A 17,595-nucleotide genomic window follows, 5' to 3' on the forward strand; every position below is an offset into this window, starting at 1 on the left:
CCATGATGGGACGCAAATCATCTCAAACAGATTGCCTACCTACAAACATATTACTACATAGAAGCCATGCAGAGAGAGACGCCAAGACCGTGCCCTGTAGCTGTCAGTCTGTAGATAGCAAATGCTAACACTAAACTAAACAACTATATACGTCAGTCGGTGGACCACTTAATAACAGATAGAACAACGAGACAGGTATTTCACTGGATGTAAAATGTGAAGCATCCGCTTGGCGTTTTCACTCACTACCAAATATGGTAGGGAGATGGGCGGGCAGTTGGACAATATGGAACGAGGTGAATTTGGCCGAAATTCTGCACATTTTCTCATCGATGAAACATTTGATCTCAATACAGTATTCTGTTTCCAAAACTAGAATATGTTACGAAAAGAATAGACTAGGAAGACTTTAGCCTTTAGACTTTAGCCTTTGCAAAAGTTTTTTTAAATCGCTTTATTTAGAAGGTGCGCAAAGGCGAATTTGAGTTATTGCGCACGCGCACTTCAGAGTAGGCGTTCCCTAACGGACATAACGGCAGATATTTGCTAGAAACGCCAATAGGATCTCGCAGGCTCGTGCTTGGCTCTGCCCACTATGACTCATTTGTTCACATTGGAAACAACAGGCTGTGGTCTATCTTGGTTTACTGATAAAGTATTTGACTTCATCGTCACAACAAATGTTCCCGACTTGTTCCCAACGAGAAACTGCTGCACTGGTAACTAACTATATCTAACTAACTTTATCAGCTACTAGTCAACCTAGCAACTGAGGTCGATTTAGCTAATGATGGACTCTTATAGCTTCGAAGAGCAATAGTTGTATTTATTTATTTTTTTACATTGTACTAACTCTCTTGGTTGCAACAAAGCTAGCTGGCTCGTTGACATTCTAATGTGTTTACTGCCTTTGACAGATCTGAGGTGCAAGTTGAGTCTATTCGCAGGAATGGGAAATTCAACCACCTGTAGTAACCATCTGGGGATCCCCCCAGCAAAAGGTCCCAATGCCGTGGGATGTTCAGATTTCATGATGGATCATACTGTAAAGGTAAACAGTGTTGTTTTCATTTTTCTAAATGCAAAACTAACTGGTAACAACTATTGAAACTGTCAGACTGGTCTCATAGACTTGACGTAACATAGTAAACGTAAATCCGTGAGACTGAAATTAGTATGACATGTTAACTTTGGTATGGTTACATAAGATACAAGGTTACTTAATAAGGCATTAGGGTAAAACGAAAGGGGGTGGATGGTTGCTTGTTTGATTCGTATCATGGACAACGTTAGCATTTTAGCTTATTAGCAACTTTTCTACAGTTTTTTTTTTTTGCTTACTTTTCAACTACTTATCATGTAGTGCTTACCCACCCCCAAACCTTAACTTTTTTTTTACCTGATATTTTCACTGTCATTTTACTTTTTATTTCTTTACTTAGCTATTGTTTACCTAATACCTATTTTTTAATTTAAACATTACACTGTTGCTTAGGGCTTTGTATTCGGCACACGTGACAAATAAACTTAGATTTGATTCCCCTAATCTTAACCCTTTTAGCTAACCATAACCCTTTAACCTAACTCCTAACCTTAACCCCTAGAGCTAACAAGCGTACGTGTTAGCCACTGAGCTAATGTGAGCCGCAACAAATTGGAATTCGTAACATATCATACGTTTGTACATTCGTAACCTATTGTACATTTTGGAAATTCCAAACATTGTATGCATTTTAATTTGGAACTTTGTACAAATTGCAATTCATAACATACACAAAATGGATGATGGAAATCCACAAATTAATACAGACTATATGAAACATCATACCAAATGAGTGATCATACTAAATGGAGTGTCTTGGATTCACCTACAGAATAATAGGACATTCTGAGACCATGCTGAAACTGTCTGTCACTAGGGTACCTTCTTTCGGCTATACTATCCATGTGTAGCATACGAGGATGCGGAAAAACCAGACTGGATCCCAAGCAAAGAATATTTCTATGGGCTTGCAGACTTCATGAACATCAACAGAGGCCTGAGTGAACAGATTTTTAATTACCTCTTTGGTAAATATATTTATTCTATGATAAATTACCATGTAGTTTATTTTAGCTATAGTGATCCTGGAACATGTCGTACAACTCAGGTAGGCTAGATGTACCATGTTTTATGCAGTACCATGTTTTATGCAGTTTAAATGATATGTTATTCAATCACTCACAAAACTGTATTTGAGTTGTTATAACATGTTTTTTTTTGCAAAGGATCTTTTAAGATACCTGCTGCCATGAATGCCCCATATAAACAGAATGGGAAGTGTCCAGTAATTGTCTTCTCTCATGGACTTGGAGCTTTCAGGTACAAACAGAAGTTAGCATTTAATTGTTCACATTACATGTGCAGTGCCTTCAGAAAGTATTCACACCCCTTTACTTTATCCACGTTTTATTGTGTTACACAGTGGTGTAAAGTACTGAAGTCAAAATACTTTAAAGTACTACTTCAGTAGTTTTTTTGGGGTATCTGTACGTTACTATTTATATTTTTGACAACCTTTACTTACACTTCCTAAAGAAAATATTGTACTTTTTACTCCATACATTTTCCCTGACAACCCAAATGACTTGTTTATATGCTTAGCTGGACAGGGAAATTGTGAAATTGACACACTTATCAAGAGAATACATGGTCATGCCTCTGATCTGGCAGACTCACTTAACACATGCATCTTTTGTAAATAATGTCTGAGTGGTGGAGTGTGCTCCTGGCTATCTGTAAATTTTAAAAACAAGAAAATGGTACTGTCTGCTTTGCCTAATATAAGGAATTTGAAATTATTTATACTTTTACTTCTACTTTTGATACTTAATTATATTTGAGCAATTACATTTACTTTTGATACCAAATACTTTTACTCAAGTACTATTTTACTGTGTGACCTTCACTTTTACTTGAGTAACACTCTATTAAGGTATCTATACTTTTACTTGAGTGTGACAATTGGGTACTTTTTCCACCACTGGTGTTACAGCCTGAATTGAAAATGGCTTAAATTGAGATTGTGTGTCACTGGTCTACACACAATACTCCATAATGTTAAAGTGGACTCGTGCTTTTTTGACACTTTTTAAAAATGAAAAGCTGAAATGTCTTGAGTCAATAAGTGTTGACCCCCTTTGCTACCGACTTGTCCAGTTTAATGCCACTCTGTAACACAACAAAATGTGGAAAAAGTCAAGGGGTGTGAATACTTTCTGTAAGTACTGTACTTTCTCCACATTATCTTATCTTATAAGGACATTATTTTATGCCTTACATCTTTCTCCCCCCCCCAGAACTTTATATTCAGCCATATGCGCAGAACTGGCCTCACAGGGCTTCATAGTAGCAGCAGTGGAACACAGGTAATCCAACATGCTCTTTACACACTCTCTCTCCCATTCTCTTCATTCATGAAAAGAGACTTTGTTTGAAAAGCGCTCCCGAATCCAACGGGCAGAGGAAGGGATGCTCCAGTCTACATTGCATTTACTTAAGCTAACGATGACAGAGTACTCTCCGTAAATACACAGACCGTCTCCCCCACATAGGCTACAGGCATGAGCGGCCTGCCTGTTTATCTCAGGGTGGGAGTGGGAAGGATATGCAGACAATGGTACAAATTAGGTCATCACATTTCTATCAGTACTATCAGTACTATAGTACTATATGGATAACATAATGCCTGTTCTATGGCCTAACCCCATATGTCATGGGGTTATGGCCTAAAGCCCATCACACTATACATGTTAAGCTTTCTGCTGTGAACTTCACTGTCATTTTTCACGTGGCAGCGTTTTTTACAACAACCAAAATAACATGTCAGTATTTGTGCCGCTGAAAGAGACTTCTTATTCGTTGTTTTACTCGAGGGATGAATCTGCCGCTGCCACATTCTTCTACCATGGAAAGACTGAAGAACCTGAGGAGAAAGAAGAGGAGTCGCTGCCGCCTAAACCCAACCCCGAGGCCCCAGAGAACCTGGTAGAGGAATGGATGTACTACAGATCTCTGAAACCAGGCGAGAGTGAATTCCCCCTCAGGAATAAACAGGTACACATAGTAATATACAGAAATGAATATGTCGCATACAATGTTTTGTGGCGATTTCGGAATGTTTGCTCCATTCCTCAGTACCCTACATTTGAGTAATACATTTGACTTACGAATGTAATACCACTACTGCCAAAACATTGAGGAGTATTGTATTTCTCCACATTTGCATTGCCTTCTGTTAGGAAGACAAATTACATTTAGAAATTTGAAATGAACTCTCTTCATAGGTGTTACAGAGAGCCGATGAATGCTTAAAGGCTTTGGATATACTCATCCAAATCAACTCGGGAAAGAAGATGGAGAACGTGCTCGGGACAGAGTTTGACTGGATGACTTTGGCGGTGACTATTTTTATGTCTGAACTGGAACAATCAGCGGCCAGCAACTCTTGAACCTTTTGTGTTCTCTGCTGTCGTGAATGGCTAAATACACTGCCTTTTAGATAACGCTCAGCTTAATCACAACACAACAAGTTACTTTATAACCCCCTTTTTTTTGTAGAAGAAACTAAATAAGCAAGGCCATCTGTTTTCATCAGTTAAATTATATATTTTAAAGGGATATTCCTCCACATTGGATAATAAACAGGCCCTAAGAGTTGTGCATGAACAAGCGATTAATATTCAGGTAACTTGTGTGTAAACCTGTATTACGATTGCTTGTCTTCTGTTTGGATCATACCCTGGCATTTCAATCATATCCTATGATGCTGGTAATGAATGACCTCACCCTGTTTCTTCCCTCTTTCCCAGAACTCTATGGACTTGTGCCGGATAGCAGTGATGGGCCATTCTTTCGGTGGAGCAACAGTGATCGAAGCCCTCTGCAATGAGGTCAACTTCAAGTAAGAGCTATCCCACTCAATTTAGTCCCATTTTTAAACGGTCGTTTCAGTTTTCAAATGTAGATTTGCATTACTCTCTCGACAGAAGTATTCAAGTGGCACATTTCTAAGCTCTTGTTTCGATGGTTGGTTGGAACGTGGTGCTTTAACACCAGAGTTTGATTCCCCCATGGTTCCATATTGTAAACTGAAAATATACAGTGTCACTTGAGATAGACATGCCTTCTAAATCAGTGTTTCTCAGTGTGATGTTGCAGACCAGTCCTTTAGATGGTTGGCTTATACCAACCAATAAGTCTGTTTTTCAAGTGCTAGAGAGGACCCAAGAAATCCCCAGCTCTCTTGCTAAATTATCAAGTTATATCAATAATAATGCTATTCTACACATTTTGTCATGAGGCTGAGAGAGAATGTTGCCGTTTTAAAGGCCCAGTGCAGTAAAAAAAAAAAAAGATTTCCTGTGTTTTAAATGTATTTCCGCACTATGAGGTTGGAATAATACTATGAACTTGTGAAAATGATGATTATGCCCTTTTAGTGTTCAGAGCTGTTTGAAAAGACTGCCTGAAATATCAGCCTGTTTTGATGGGATGGAGTTTTGGCCTGCTGACATCACCAGAAATGGTTTCAACCTTTTCTGCCAATAACAGCCAGTTTTCAGGTTCCCACTCAGACCTAGTTAAATTCTTGCTTGAGAAATTGGTCTTTGCTGAGAAGCAATTTTTTTTTTTTTGTACCTTTTTTTTTTTTTTTTAAACAATCAAAGTAAGTTACTTAATTGTTACCCAGAAATAATTTTGTATTGAGATTAAAACAGCTGCATTGGACCTTTACCCTAACACCTAGCGACCTTGTCAAGAGGTTCGGATCTCTTGGCTACCCCCCCAAACTCACAATAATATTAGTTGTTCACTGAAAAAATAAATAAACACAACTTGCAACAATTTCAAAGATTTTACTGAGTTACAGTTCATATAAGGAAATCAGTAAATTGAAATAAATTCATCAGTCCCTAATCTGGATTTCACATAACTGGGAATACAGTTTTGCATCTGTTGATCAGAGATACCTTTAAAAAAATGTAAAATAATTAAGTCACCTAACCAGTCAGTATCTGGTGTGACTGCCTCGTGCAGCGCGACACATATCCTTCACATAGAGTTAATCAGGCTGTTGAATGTGGAATTTTGTCCCACTCCTCTCCAATGTCTGTGTGAATTTGCTGGATATTGGCGGGAACTGGAACACGCTGTTGTACACATCGATCCAGAGCATCCCAAACATGCTCAATGGGTAACATGTCTGGTGAGCATGCAGGCCATGGAAGAACTGGGACATTTTCAGCTCCCAAGAGTGTAGATCCTTGCGACATGGGGCTGTGCATTATGATGCTGAAACATGCGGTGATGGCGGCGGGTGAAAGGCATGACCGTCGGCTTCAATCTCAACATGGTATCTCTGTGCATTCAAAATTGCCATGGATAAAATGCAATTGTGTTTGTTGTCCGTAGCTTATGCCGGCCCATACCATAACCCCGACGCCACCATGGGGCACTGTGTTCACAAGTTGACATCGGCAAACCGCTCGCCCACAGAAGATGAGCATTTGTTACGACGCCAAACTGCAATCAGGTCAAGACTCTGGTTAGGACGACAAGCATGCAGATGAGCTTCCCTTATATGGTTTCTGACAGTTTGTGCAGAAATTATTTGGTTGTTCAAACCTACAGTTTCATCAGCTGTCCGAAGAAGCCGGATGTGGAGGTCCTGGGCTGGCGTGGTTGCACCTTGTCTGCGGTTCTCAAAAATTAGGTTGGAGATGGCTTGTGGTGGAGAAATGAACATTCAATTATCTAGCAACAGCTCTGGTGGACATTTCTACACTCTACATGCCAATTGGTTGCATTGTGTTGTGTAACAAAACTGCACATTTTAGAGTGGAGTTGTCTCCAGCACAAGGTGAACCTGTGTAATAATCATGCTGTTTTATCAGCTTCTTGATAATCCATCCACTTGACACGCATGTCAAATCTTGGCAAAGCAGAAATGCTCACTAACAGGTATGTGAACAAATTTTATGCAAAAAATTTGAGAGAGAGTGTTTTGTGCGTATGGAACATTTCTGGGGTCTTTTATTTTAGCTCATGATAACAACACTTTACGTTCATTTTTTTTTTACAGTGTATATGCTATTGATCTCCTCAGGTGTGGCATTGCCCTGGACGCGTGGATGTTCCCCCTGGATGAGGAGATCTACGCCAGGGTAAAGCAGCCCATCTTCTTCATCAACTCTGAGAAGTTCCAGTGGGCCGGGAACATCATGGCCATGAGGAAACTAGTCCCACCTGACTCCTCCTCCACACAGAGGAAAATGGTCACCATTAAGTACGGAAAGAGTATACATTCATTGTGTCTGAGATGACAATGTGAAAGATTCAATTTGTTTTCCACACCGATTTGGTTTAGCTGATCTGTGCACAAAAGACCAAACAAAACAAACACCATCTCTGGTCTGCTGTCATTTATCTCGTGTCTGGCACTTACAAAACCACTTCCTTATTTGAAACCAGTCTATCAGTGCAATAAAACCTCAGAGTTGTGTATCCTCCTCAAAGGAGGAACTTCTTTTCACAGTCCAACTTCACAGTTCACAATCCAAAGAACACACAATTGCCTCAATTATGTGAGAAGCACATCAATGACATTTGTGTTGTCCTTTTTGCTTCTGTGGCTGACCCTGGCTTTGGACTCTGCAGGGTCTGTGTGTGTGCGTGCATTTGTTTTTCAGGGAGTTGGGTTAATCGAAAATACATTTATGTGATCTGAAAATGACAATGGCCACTCAAGTATTCTTCTTCTTCTATTCTCCCACCACAGGGGAACGGTTCACCAGAGCTTCCCAGACTTCACCTTCCTGACAGGCAATTGGATCGGGAAGATCCTGAAGCTGAAAGGAGAAATCAACCCTCAGGTTGCCATCGATCTCTGTAATAAAGCATCGCTAGCATTCCTGCAGCGACATCTAGGTAAGGATCTGTATGGTGTTCATTTGATTTGTAAACGAGGGTTGCTTCAACAGTCGCTTGGAAACCAGATGTTGAATTGCATTCTCCGTTAGGCAGACATGAGCGTTTTGAAGCAGGAAAATTTCCTCTCATGACCTCTGCAAGCTAGAATGTTTAATGAAATGGTATTTTAACGTACTTGGTCCATTTGGGGGTATGAATGTGATGCAATAAATCCAAAGTATAATTACATCAATTTTCAAACCGCTGGTAGTGCTTTCAGATTTCTATCACCTGAACCATGCGCACAATAGAAAATACATACACAACACACCTATATTAACTTGCTGAGTTCGTGCACGTGTTTACATGGTTCTACGCATGATTCGGGTGATTCGGGTGATAGAATTCTGAAAGCACAACCGGCGCCTTTGAAAAGTTGACGCAATTATAATTTCCTGTGGCTGTCTCTCATTCCAACTGCCAAAAGGACCAACCGCACAGACAACCGGTAAAGTAAGTACGTTAAAATAAAATTTAATTCAAAATTCTGGCTTGTAGAGGTCGTGAGAGGAAACTTTCCTGATTCAAACGCTCATTTTTGCCCGACGGAAATCCATTTCAGGTTTCCAGGCAGCTTCAACCGGTGCATCAGACATGTTCAAATGGCATTCTGTGTTCTGGAGATTCTTTCCTTCTGAAAGTTTTTCCATTTAATAAAACAGGAAGCAGAAGTCATATCTTTGTGTGGGTAATGTGTCAATTGTGTTTGTCTTTGTTTTTCAGGTATGGATAAAGACTTCAATCAATGGGACCATCTAATAGAGGGCAAGGACGACAACCTCATTCCAGGCACCAATGTCACAGAACTACCTTAGTTCAATTCCATCTAAACTATGCACTTTACACAGAGGGGATGTTTGATTTCCAGACAATACCACTAGCTGAACTTAAAGTGCCAATATTTGTTGCACTGAGCCTTGAAACTGTTTAATCATAGACAAAATGTAAAATAGATGCAAAGCAATTTCTACTACAGGCCATCTTAACCAGTACCTAATTATGATTGCTCGGCGAGGGTGCATATCTCCAAGTATTGAGAAACTGCTTTTTTTGGTTTCATAGTATCTATATAGAGCATCTAAGAACACAATCTGCTGTACTCAGTATGTTTTACATGAACAAAGTTATGGTTGCAGTGTGCTATGCGATTATACACCTGTATGGGATATTATTCAAGAGTACGGTTTTGAAATTGTTTGGATCAAGGAGTCTTAATACAGTTTCAAGATTTCATTTTATAACCCCTAGATGGTTAATGTGATTACGACTTTGATGAAATATTTGGTGTTTATTTAGCAGGATTGCACAGAGTACAGATTGAGATCATGTAGCATAGATACAAGAATCGAACAAATTGATTACACTTAGCTCACAAAGGATGAGATGTTTCTCGATTCCTTTGAATCAGATCCATAAATGTGTCATGTGCCTTAACCTACAGCAGCCTACCTGTGTCCTTCCACCTGGGTTGTATTTGTTAGTCACCAAACGGAAAACTCATGTACACAACCCGAACTTGCCAATGAGAAACGCTCCTTTTCCGTTTTCTGTTGCAAAACTTTCAGTAGTGTGGCCTAATGTAGTTTCTTAACTCCTCGGGTTAACCCCAACAGCACATATTATTGTTGTAGCCCCAGACAAACTGATTCTACTCGGAGGGCTTGATGATTAGTTGACAAGTTGAATCACGTGTGCTTGTCTGGGCCTCAACAATGTGTGCTGTTTGGGGTATTGGAGGACTGGAGTTGGGGAAACACTGCACTAATAAATAGAACCATGGAACACTCAAATGTAACAGCTTATTTTTCTGTGCTTCATTTCCATGCTTTTCATATTTACACTACTGTAATCCAACGCATCTCATTTGTATACAACTATAAATGGATACTGTGAACATCGAGTATTTGTGTCCTTGATCAGTGACAATTATGTGGTGATAAATATGATCGTAAGATTATGCACCATCACTTTCTAGTGATGTTCCGGCATGTCATAGAATGCAAGCTACATCTACACCGGATTGTGGAGGACATTGAAGATGTGGTGGTATGAGAAGATCATTGCAGCTGCTGTAAAGACAAAGAAAATGACTCCAAGGAAGTGCAAGATGACGTATTGTGTAAACAAAACAAAAACATTCTCATGTGACTTTGTTGAATTTATTTCCAAGGCTTTCACGTTGAAATGTCTGATTTTCTAACTTCAACAATAGTGGAATATGTAAATCCAGTGCTTTATATTTGACACACTGGCAAAATTCCAAAAAAGAAACATGACAAAAACATTTTGAACATATCAATCTTGCGGTGTTACATAAATGCACTAGACTGGTGCAAAAGCCCTGGATGAAAGAGTTATGTTTAGAACTACTGAAACAAATGTCAACAACCATCCTAAAATTGTTATTTTACAGAATGTCCATAGCACCAAATAGTTGAGAAAAATTGACAAGCCCCAAGGCATTTCTGATCAGCAGCCGAATAGCTAACTTGAGCCAAATGAGGTGAAGCTGGGTGATTTAAGTAATAACGAAAGGAAAAGCAAGGCAAATTACTGAATAATCTAGAAGTAAATTCTGGACACCGAATGCAAATAAAATGCCATTGAACTGACAAGAAATTGTCACTGAACAGTTTAATTGATAAACGTCCCAGATTCTAACCTGGAATAGAATGTGTGTCTGCAAAACCTACTAGTCACTGGACTGGCTTCCTCTTTGGCTACTGCTCCAGCGTTTCCTGGGTGGGCCGGGCCGAGTCTCTTTCCCAGAACTTTATGGACTTGTGCCGGATAGCAGTGATGGGCCATTCTTTCGGTGGAGCAACAGTGATCGAAGCACTCTGTAAAGAGGTCAACTTCAAGTAAGAGCTATCCTTCTAAATTTACTCATATTTAAACAGTCGTTTTAGTTTTCAAATGTAAACTCAGCAAAAAAGAAATGTCCCTTTTTCAGGACCCTGTCTTTCAAGGACAATTCGTAAAAATCCAAATAACTTCACAGATCTTCATTGTAAAGGGTTTTAAAACTGTTTCCCATGCTTGTTCAATGAACCATAAACAATTAATGAACATGCACCTGTGGAACGGTTGTTAAGACACTAAATTCTTGCTTGAGAAATTGGTCTTTGCTAAGAAGCTATTTTTGTTTATTTGTTTACCATTTTAATTGAAAACAATAACAGTAAGGTACTTAATTGTTACCCAGAAATGATTTGTTATTGAGATAAAAACAGCTGCATTGGACCTTTAACGTAACACCTTGTCCAGAGGTTCGGATCTCTTGGCTACCCCCCAAACTCACAATAACATTATTTCTACACTGAACAAAAATGTAAAACGCAACATGCAACAATTTCAAAGATTTTACTGAGTTACAGTTCATAACATGTCTGGTGAGTATGCAGGCCATGGATGTACTGTGACATTTTTAGCTTTCATGAATTGTGTATAGGTCCTTGTGACAATGGGGCCGTGCATTATCATGCTGAAACATGAGGTGATGGCGGCGGATGAATGGCACAACAGTCGGGATCAGTCGTGGTATCTCTGTGCATTCAAAATTGGCATCGCTAAAACGCAATTGTGTTTGTTGTCCGTAGCTTATGCCGGCCCATACCTTAACCGCTCTCTGTTCACAACGTTGACATCGGCAAACCGCTCACTACCATGACACCATACACGCGGTCTGCCCGCACACTTCTCCAGCTTGTCAGTGGCCATCGAAGGGGAGCATTTGCCCACAGCAGTTTGTTACGACGCCAAACTGCAATCAGGTTAATTCCCTGGTGAGGACAACAAGCATGAAGATGAGCTTCCCTGAGATGGTTTCTGACAGTTTGTGAAGAAATACTTTGGTTGTGCAAATCCACAGCTTTTCCGGGTGGCTGGTTTCAGTCGATCCCGCAGGTGAAGAAGCCAGATGTGGAGGTCCTGGGCTGGCGTGTTTACACGTCGTCTGTGGTTCTCTAAAATTAGGTTGGAGACGGCTTGTGGTAGAGAAATTAACATTCAATTATCTAGCAACAGCTCTGGTCGACATTCCTACAGTCAGCATGCCAATTTCACACGACCTCAAAACTTGTGACATCTGTGGCATTGTGTTGTGTAACGAAACTTCACATTTTAGTGTGGCCTTTTATTGTCTCCACCACTAGGTGCAGCTGTGTCATGATCATGCTGTTTAATCATCTTCTCGATATGCCACACCTGTCAGTCGGATGGATCATCTTGGCAAAGCAAAAATGCTCACTAACAGGGATGTAAACAAATTTGTCCACTAACAGGGATGTAAACAAATTTCAGCTCATGAAAACAGCACTTTACATGTTGCGTTTATATTTTTGTTCAGTGTATATGCTGTTGATCTCCTCAGGTGTGGCATTGCCCTGGACGTGTGGATGTTCCCCCTGGATGAGGAGATCTACGCCAGGGTAAAGCAGCCCATCTTCTTCATCAACTCTGAGAAGTTCCAGTGGGCCGGAAACATCATGGCCATGAGGAAACTGGTCCCACCTGACTCCTCCTCCACACAGAGGAAAATGGTCACCATTAAGTACGGAAAGAGTATACATTCATTGTGTCTGAGATGACAATGTGAAAGATTCAATTTGTTTTCCACACCGATTTGGTTTAGCTGATCTGTGCACAAAAGACCAAACAAAACAAACACCATCTCTGAATCCACTCTGGTCTGCTCTCATTTATCTCGTGTCTGGCACTTGCAAAACCACTTCCTTATTTGAAACCAGTCCATCAGTGCAATAAAACCACAGAGTTGTGTATCCTCCTCAAAGGAGGAACTTCTTTTTACAGTTCAACTTCACAGTTCACAATCCAAAGAACACACAATTGCCTCAATTGTTATGTGAGAAGTACAGTGCCTTGCGAAAGTATTCGGCCCCCTTGAACTTTGCGACCTTTTGCCACATTTCAGGCTTCAAACATAAAGATATAAAACTGTATTTTTTTGTGAAGAATCAACAACACGTGGGACACAATCATGAAGTGGAACGACATTTATTGGATATTTCAAACTTTTTTAACAAATCAAAAACTGAAAAATTGGGCGTGCAAAATTATTCAGCCCCCTTAAGTTAATACTTTGTAGCGCCACCTTTTGCTGCGATTACAGCTGTAAGTTGCTTGGGGTATGTCTCTATCAGTTTTGCACATCGAGAGACTGACATTTTTTCCCATTCCTCCTTGCAAAACAGCTCGAGCTCAGTGAGGTTGGATGGAGAGCATTTGTGAACAGCAGTTTTCACTTCTTTCCACAGATTCTCGATTGGATTCAGGTCTGGACTTTGACTTGGCCATTCTAACACCTGGATATGTTTATTTTTGAACCATTCCATTGTAGATTTTGCTTTATGTTTTGGATCATTGTCTTGTTGGAAGACAAATCTCCGTCCCAGTCTCAGGTCTTTTGCAGACTCCATCAGGTTTTCTTCCAGAATGGTCCTGTATTTGGCTCCATCCATCTTCCCATCAATTTTAACCATCTTCCCTGTCCCTGCTGAAGAAAAGCAGGCCCAAACCATGATGCTGCCACCACCATGTTTGACAGTGGGGATGGTGTGTTCAGCTGTGTTGCTTTTACGCCAAACATAACGTTTTGCATTGTTGCCAAAAAGTTCAATTTTGGTTTCATCTGACCAGAGCACCTTCTTCCACATGTTTGGTGTGTCTCCCAGGTGGCTTGTGGCAAACTTTAAACAACACTTTTTATGGATATCTTTAAGAAATGGCTTTCTTCTTGCCACTCTTCCATAAAGGCCAGATTTGTGCAATATACGACTGATTGTTGTCCTATGGACAGAGTCTCCCACCTCAGCTGTAGATCTCTGCAGTTCATCCAGAGTGATCATGGGCATCTTGGCTGCATCTCTGATCAGTCTTCTCCTTGTATGAGCTGAAAGTTTAGAGGGACGGCCAGGTCTTGGTAGATTTGCAGTGGTCTGATACTCCTTCCATTTCAATATTATCGCTTGCACAGTGCTCCTTGGGATGTTTAAAGCTTGGGAAATATTTTTGTATCCAAATCCGGCTTTAAACTTCTTCACAACAGTATCTCGGACCTGTCCGGTGTGTTCCTTGTTCTTCATGATGCTCTCTGCGCTTTTAACGGACCTCTGAGACTATCACAGTGCAGGTGCATTTATACGGAGACTTGATTACACACAGGTGAATTGTATTTATCATCATTAGTCATTTAGGTCAACATTGGATCATTCAGAGATCCTCACTGAACTTCTGGAGAGAGTTTGCTGCACTGAAAGTAAAGGGGCTGAATAATTTTGCACGCCCAATCTTTCAGTTTTTGATTTGTTAAACATTTTTGAAATATCCAATAAATGTCGTTCCACTTCATGATTGTGTCCCACTTGTTGTTGATTCTTCACAAAAAAATACAGTTTTATATCTTTATGTTTGAAGCCTGAAATGTGGCAAAGGGTCGCAAAGTTCAAGGGGGCCGAATACTTTCGCAAGGTTACTGTACATCAATTGCTGTCCCCAGTCCACCTGGCCGTGCTGCTGCTCCAGTTTCAACTGTTCTGCCTGCGGCTATGGAAACCTGTTCACCGGACATGCTACCTGTCCCAGACCTGTGTTTTCAACTCTCTAGAGACAGCAGGAGCGGTAGAGATACTCTTAATGATCGGCTATGAAAAGCCAACTGACATTTACTCCCGAGGTGCTGACTTGCTGCACCCTTGACAACTACTGTGATTATTATTATTTGACCATACTGGTCATCTATGAACATTTGAACATCTTGGACATGTTCTGTTATAATCTCCACCCGGCACAGCCAGAAGAGGACTGCCCCCCCCCCCCCCCCCCCTCATAGCATGGTTCCTCTCTAGGTTTCTTCCTAGGTTTTGGCCTTTTTAGGGAGTTTTTCCTAGCCACCGTGCTTCTACACCTGTATTGCTTGCTGTTTGAGGTTTTAGGCTGGGTTTCTGCACAGTGCTTTGAGATATCAGCTGATGTAAGAAGGGCTATATAAATTGATATGAATTGATTAATAACTTTTGTGTTGTCCTTTTTGCTTCTATGGCTGACCCTGGCCTTGGACGCCGCAGGGTCTGTATGTGTGTGTGTGTGCATTTGTTTTTCAGGGGGTTGGGTTAATCGAAAATACATTTCTGTGATCTGAAAATTATGATGGCCTCTCAAGTATTCCTCTTGTATTCTCCCACCAAAGAGGAACGGTTCACCAGAGCTTCCCAGACTTCATCTTCCTGACAGGCAACTAGATCGGAGATCCTGAAGCTGAAAGGAGAGATCAACGCTCAGGTTGCCATCGATCTCTGTAGCATTGCTAGCATTCCTGCAGCGACATCTAGGTAAGGATCTGTATGGTGCTCATTTGACTTGTAAAGGAGGGTTGCTTCAACATTTGCCTGGAAACCCGATGTTGAAATGCATTCTACATTTGGCAGAAATTAGCATTTGAATCAGGAGAGTTCTCCCACAACCTCTGCAAGCTAGAATGTTTAATAAAATGACATTTTAATGTACCTTACTGTTTGGTCCTTTTGGCCGAGCTCGTGCACGTGTTTACATGGTCCTACGCATGATTCAGGTGAAAGCACAGCCTGCGCTTTGAAACGTTGAGGCAATTACACTTTCCTGGAGATATGTGTTATAGTGTGGACACTATATAAATAGTTACATTGAATATTTTATTGTACTTACCTGCAGTACAGTATGATTACTATTCATGTGTTCATGGTTATTATTGGCATTGGCCTTGACCATGACCTTTGATGATGTCATCACCCAGAGTTGTACCTATTCAATGCGACTCTACCACAGGTTGAGTGTGCTGTCTCACTTTGCTGTGTTTGTACCGTTTGTACACCTTTGATTAGGTTGAATTTAAAGGAAAGTAATATTGAATTGCGTGTGGGCTTTCCTTGTCAAGTTACTACAATATGTATCGCATTCCTAAAAACCAAAAGGACCAACCGCACAGACAACGGTTATAGCACGTTAAAATATGCTTTTATTCAAAATTCTGGCTTGTAGAGTTCGTGAGAGGAAACTTTACTGATTCAAACGCTCATTTTTTTTTGCCCGACAGAAACCTGGAATAACCTGGAAAATCATTTGGAGTTCCTGCACAACACACTCGTCACTGGACTGGCTTCATCTTTGGCTACGGCTCCAGCGTTTCCTGGGTGGGCCGAGTCTCTGACACAAAGACGACGTCATCGTTGCATTTCTCCTCCACTCTCAGGGTGAGATGCTTCACCTGTGACATCCCAACTTCTGTATGGAAGAAAGGTGAGGGCAGAGACGTGATCAGGAAATCAGAGAAGATCAGGAAAAATAAGACATTTGTTTAAATGGAGAGGAAGAGGCAAAGCGAGAGGATTTACTTAGCCCAAAATCTGTCAGCGTGAGATAAGCACTGTTTTTGCATGGAGGTCTATGGCAGTGTCAAATTACGTGACGCTTATTTGATCTAATAGACGTTTTGTAACGTTTACTGTTACTGTACTGATATAAGTGGATGCACGTGGCATTCCTGCAACTTTGAGAAAAAACGGCTTAGTTGTGCCTGTTGTTCACATGCCTATCTGCCCTCTCATTGGCTAGAATGGTCCCACCTGATCTCGCCAGCCTTCAATCATTGAGGACATGTACAGTACAGTGAGCTCCAAAATAATTGGGAGAGTGATATATATTCGTTTCGACTCTGCACTCCAGCACTTTGGATTTGAAATGATGAAATGACTATGAGGTTAAAGTGTAGACTGTCAGCTTTAATTTGAGGGTATTTTCATCCATATCGGGTGAACCGTTTAGAAATGATAGCACATTTTGTACATAGTCACCCCATTTTAGGGGACCAAAAGTATTGGGACAAATTAACTTATGTGTATTAAGGTAGTCAAGTATTAAGGTAGTTTAGTATTTGGTCTGTTGGGTTTTGAGAATATGAAATATACTTATTCATGTCACTGAGGGAGAGAGGGTAATGTATAATGTTTACATTATGTCAGGATATGTTGTTGTTAGCCATCAGGGATCCTATGGGAAGGATCCTCTGTGAGGAGAAGAAACACAGTCTGGTACCAGTTACCATGACAGATGTGAGTTGGGGAGGAGTGAGAGGTCAGGTCAGATGAAGTGAGGAAGAACAGATGTCACTAAAGTTCTGTCTAGCAACAGAGATGCATTGGCTGTTCGGTTGTGTAGGAGGAGACTCAGCCTAGGAAAAAGGGTTAAATATCAGTGCTTGTGTGAAAATGTATTTGTCTAATGCAGCTGTATTGATCCTCTGGGAAGAATTACACTTGGTTAATCTTTCACAGTGTCCGGTGAGTTTTTTTACTCTGAGAATTAGAACCTGACAGGTTCCATATTTCTAGCACACAATAATTACATCAAGCTTGTGACTACAAACTCGTTGGATGCATTTGCTGTTTTGGTTGGGTTTCATAATATTTTGTGCCCAATAGAAATGAATGGTAAAAAAATGTTGTGTCATGTTGGAGTCACTTTTATTGTAAATAAGAATAGAACGTTTATAAAACACTTCATGTGGATGCTACCATAATTACGGATAGTCC

General features: G+C 40.5%; 2 protein-coding genes across 3 annotated transcripts; both read left to right on the forward strand.

Moving 5' to 3' along the window:
* The first annotated feature begins 66 nt into the window (after window positions 1-66).
* LOC110529826 (platelet-activating factor acetylhydrolase) lies at window positions 67-9,905 on the forward strand. Of its 2 annotated transcripts, none has more exons than XR_016497762.1 (11): window positions 67-719; window positions 918-1,051; window positions 1,920-2,070; window positions 2,269-2,362; window positions 3,340-3,408; window positions 3,916-4,096; window positions 4,327-4,440; window positions 4,852-4,943; window positions 6,455-7,328; window positions 7,821-7,969; window positions 8,735-9,905. XR_016497762.1 is itself a non-coding variant. In XM_021612385.3 (11 exons), exons 1-11 carry the CDS (start codon window positions 596-598, stop codon window positions 8,824-8,826), a joined length of 1,380 nt encoding a protein of 459 aa, XP_021468060.2. In that variant the 5' UTR covers window positions 197-595; the 3' UTR covers window positions 8,827-9,905. The 2 variants fall into 2 exon arrangements, 1 of the variants encoding a protein (XP_021468060.2); XM_021612385.3 differs by having other exon boundaries at window positions 197-719; window positions 7,149-7,328.
* A 790-nt stretch (window positions 9,906-10,695) lies between these two features.
* LOC118965509 (platelet-activating factor acetylhydrolase) lies at window positions 10,696-17,332 on the forward strand. Its single transcript, XM_036985340.2, has 4 exons — window positions 10,696-10,872; window positions 12,384-12,563; window positions 15,219-15,360; window positions 16,101-17,332. Exons 1-3 carry the CDS (start codon window positions 10,787-10,789, stop codon window positions 15,268-15,270), a joined length of 318 nt encoding a protein of 105 aa, XP_036841235.1. The 5' UTR covers window positions 10,696-10,786; the 3' UTR covers window positions 15,271-15,360; window positions 16,101-17,332.
* Window positions 17,333-17,595: the final 263 nt, after the last annotated feature.

This window comes from Oncorhynchus mykiss, chromosome 8 (assembly GCF_057628025.1).
Source record: "Oncorhynchus mykiss isolate SJ-2025 chromosome 8, ASM5762802v1, whole genome shotgun sequence".
Taxonomy (NCBI): domain Eukaryota; kingdom Metazoa; phylum Chordata; class Actinopteri; order Salmoniformes; family Salmonidae; genus Oncorhynchus; species Oncorhynchus mykiss.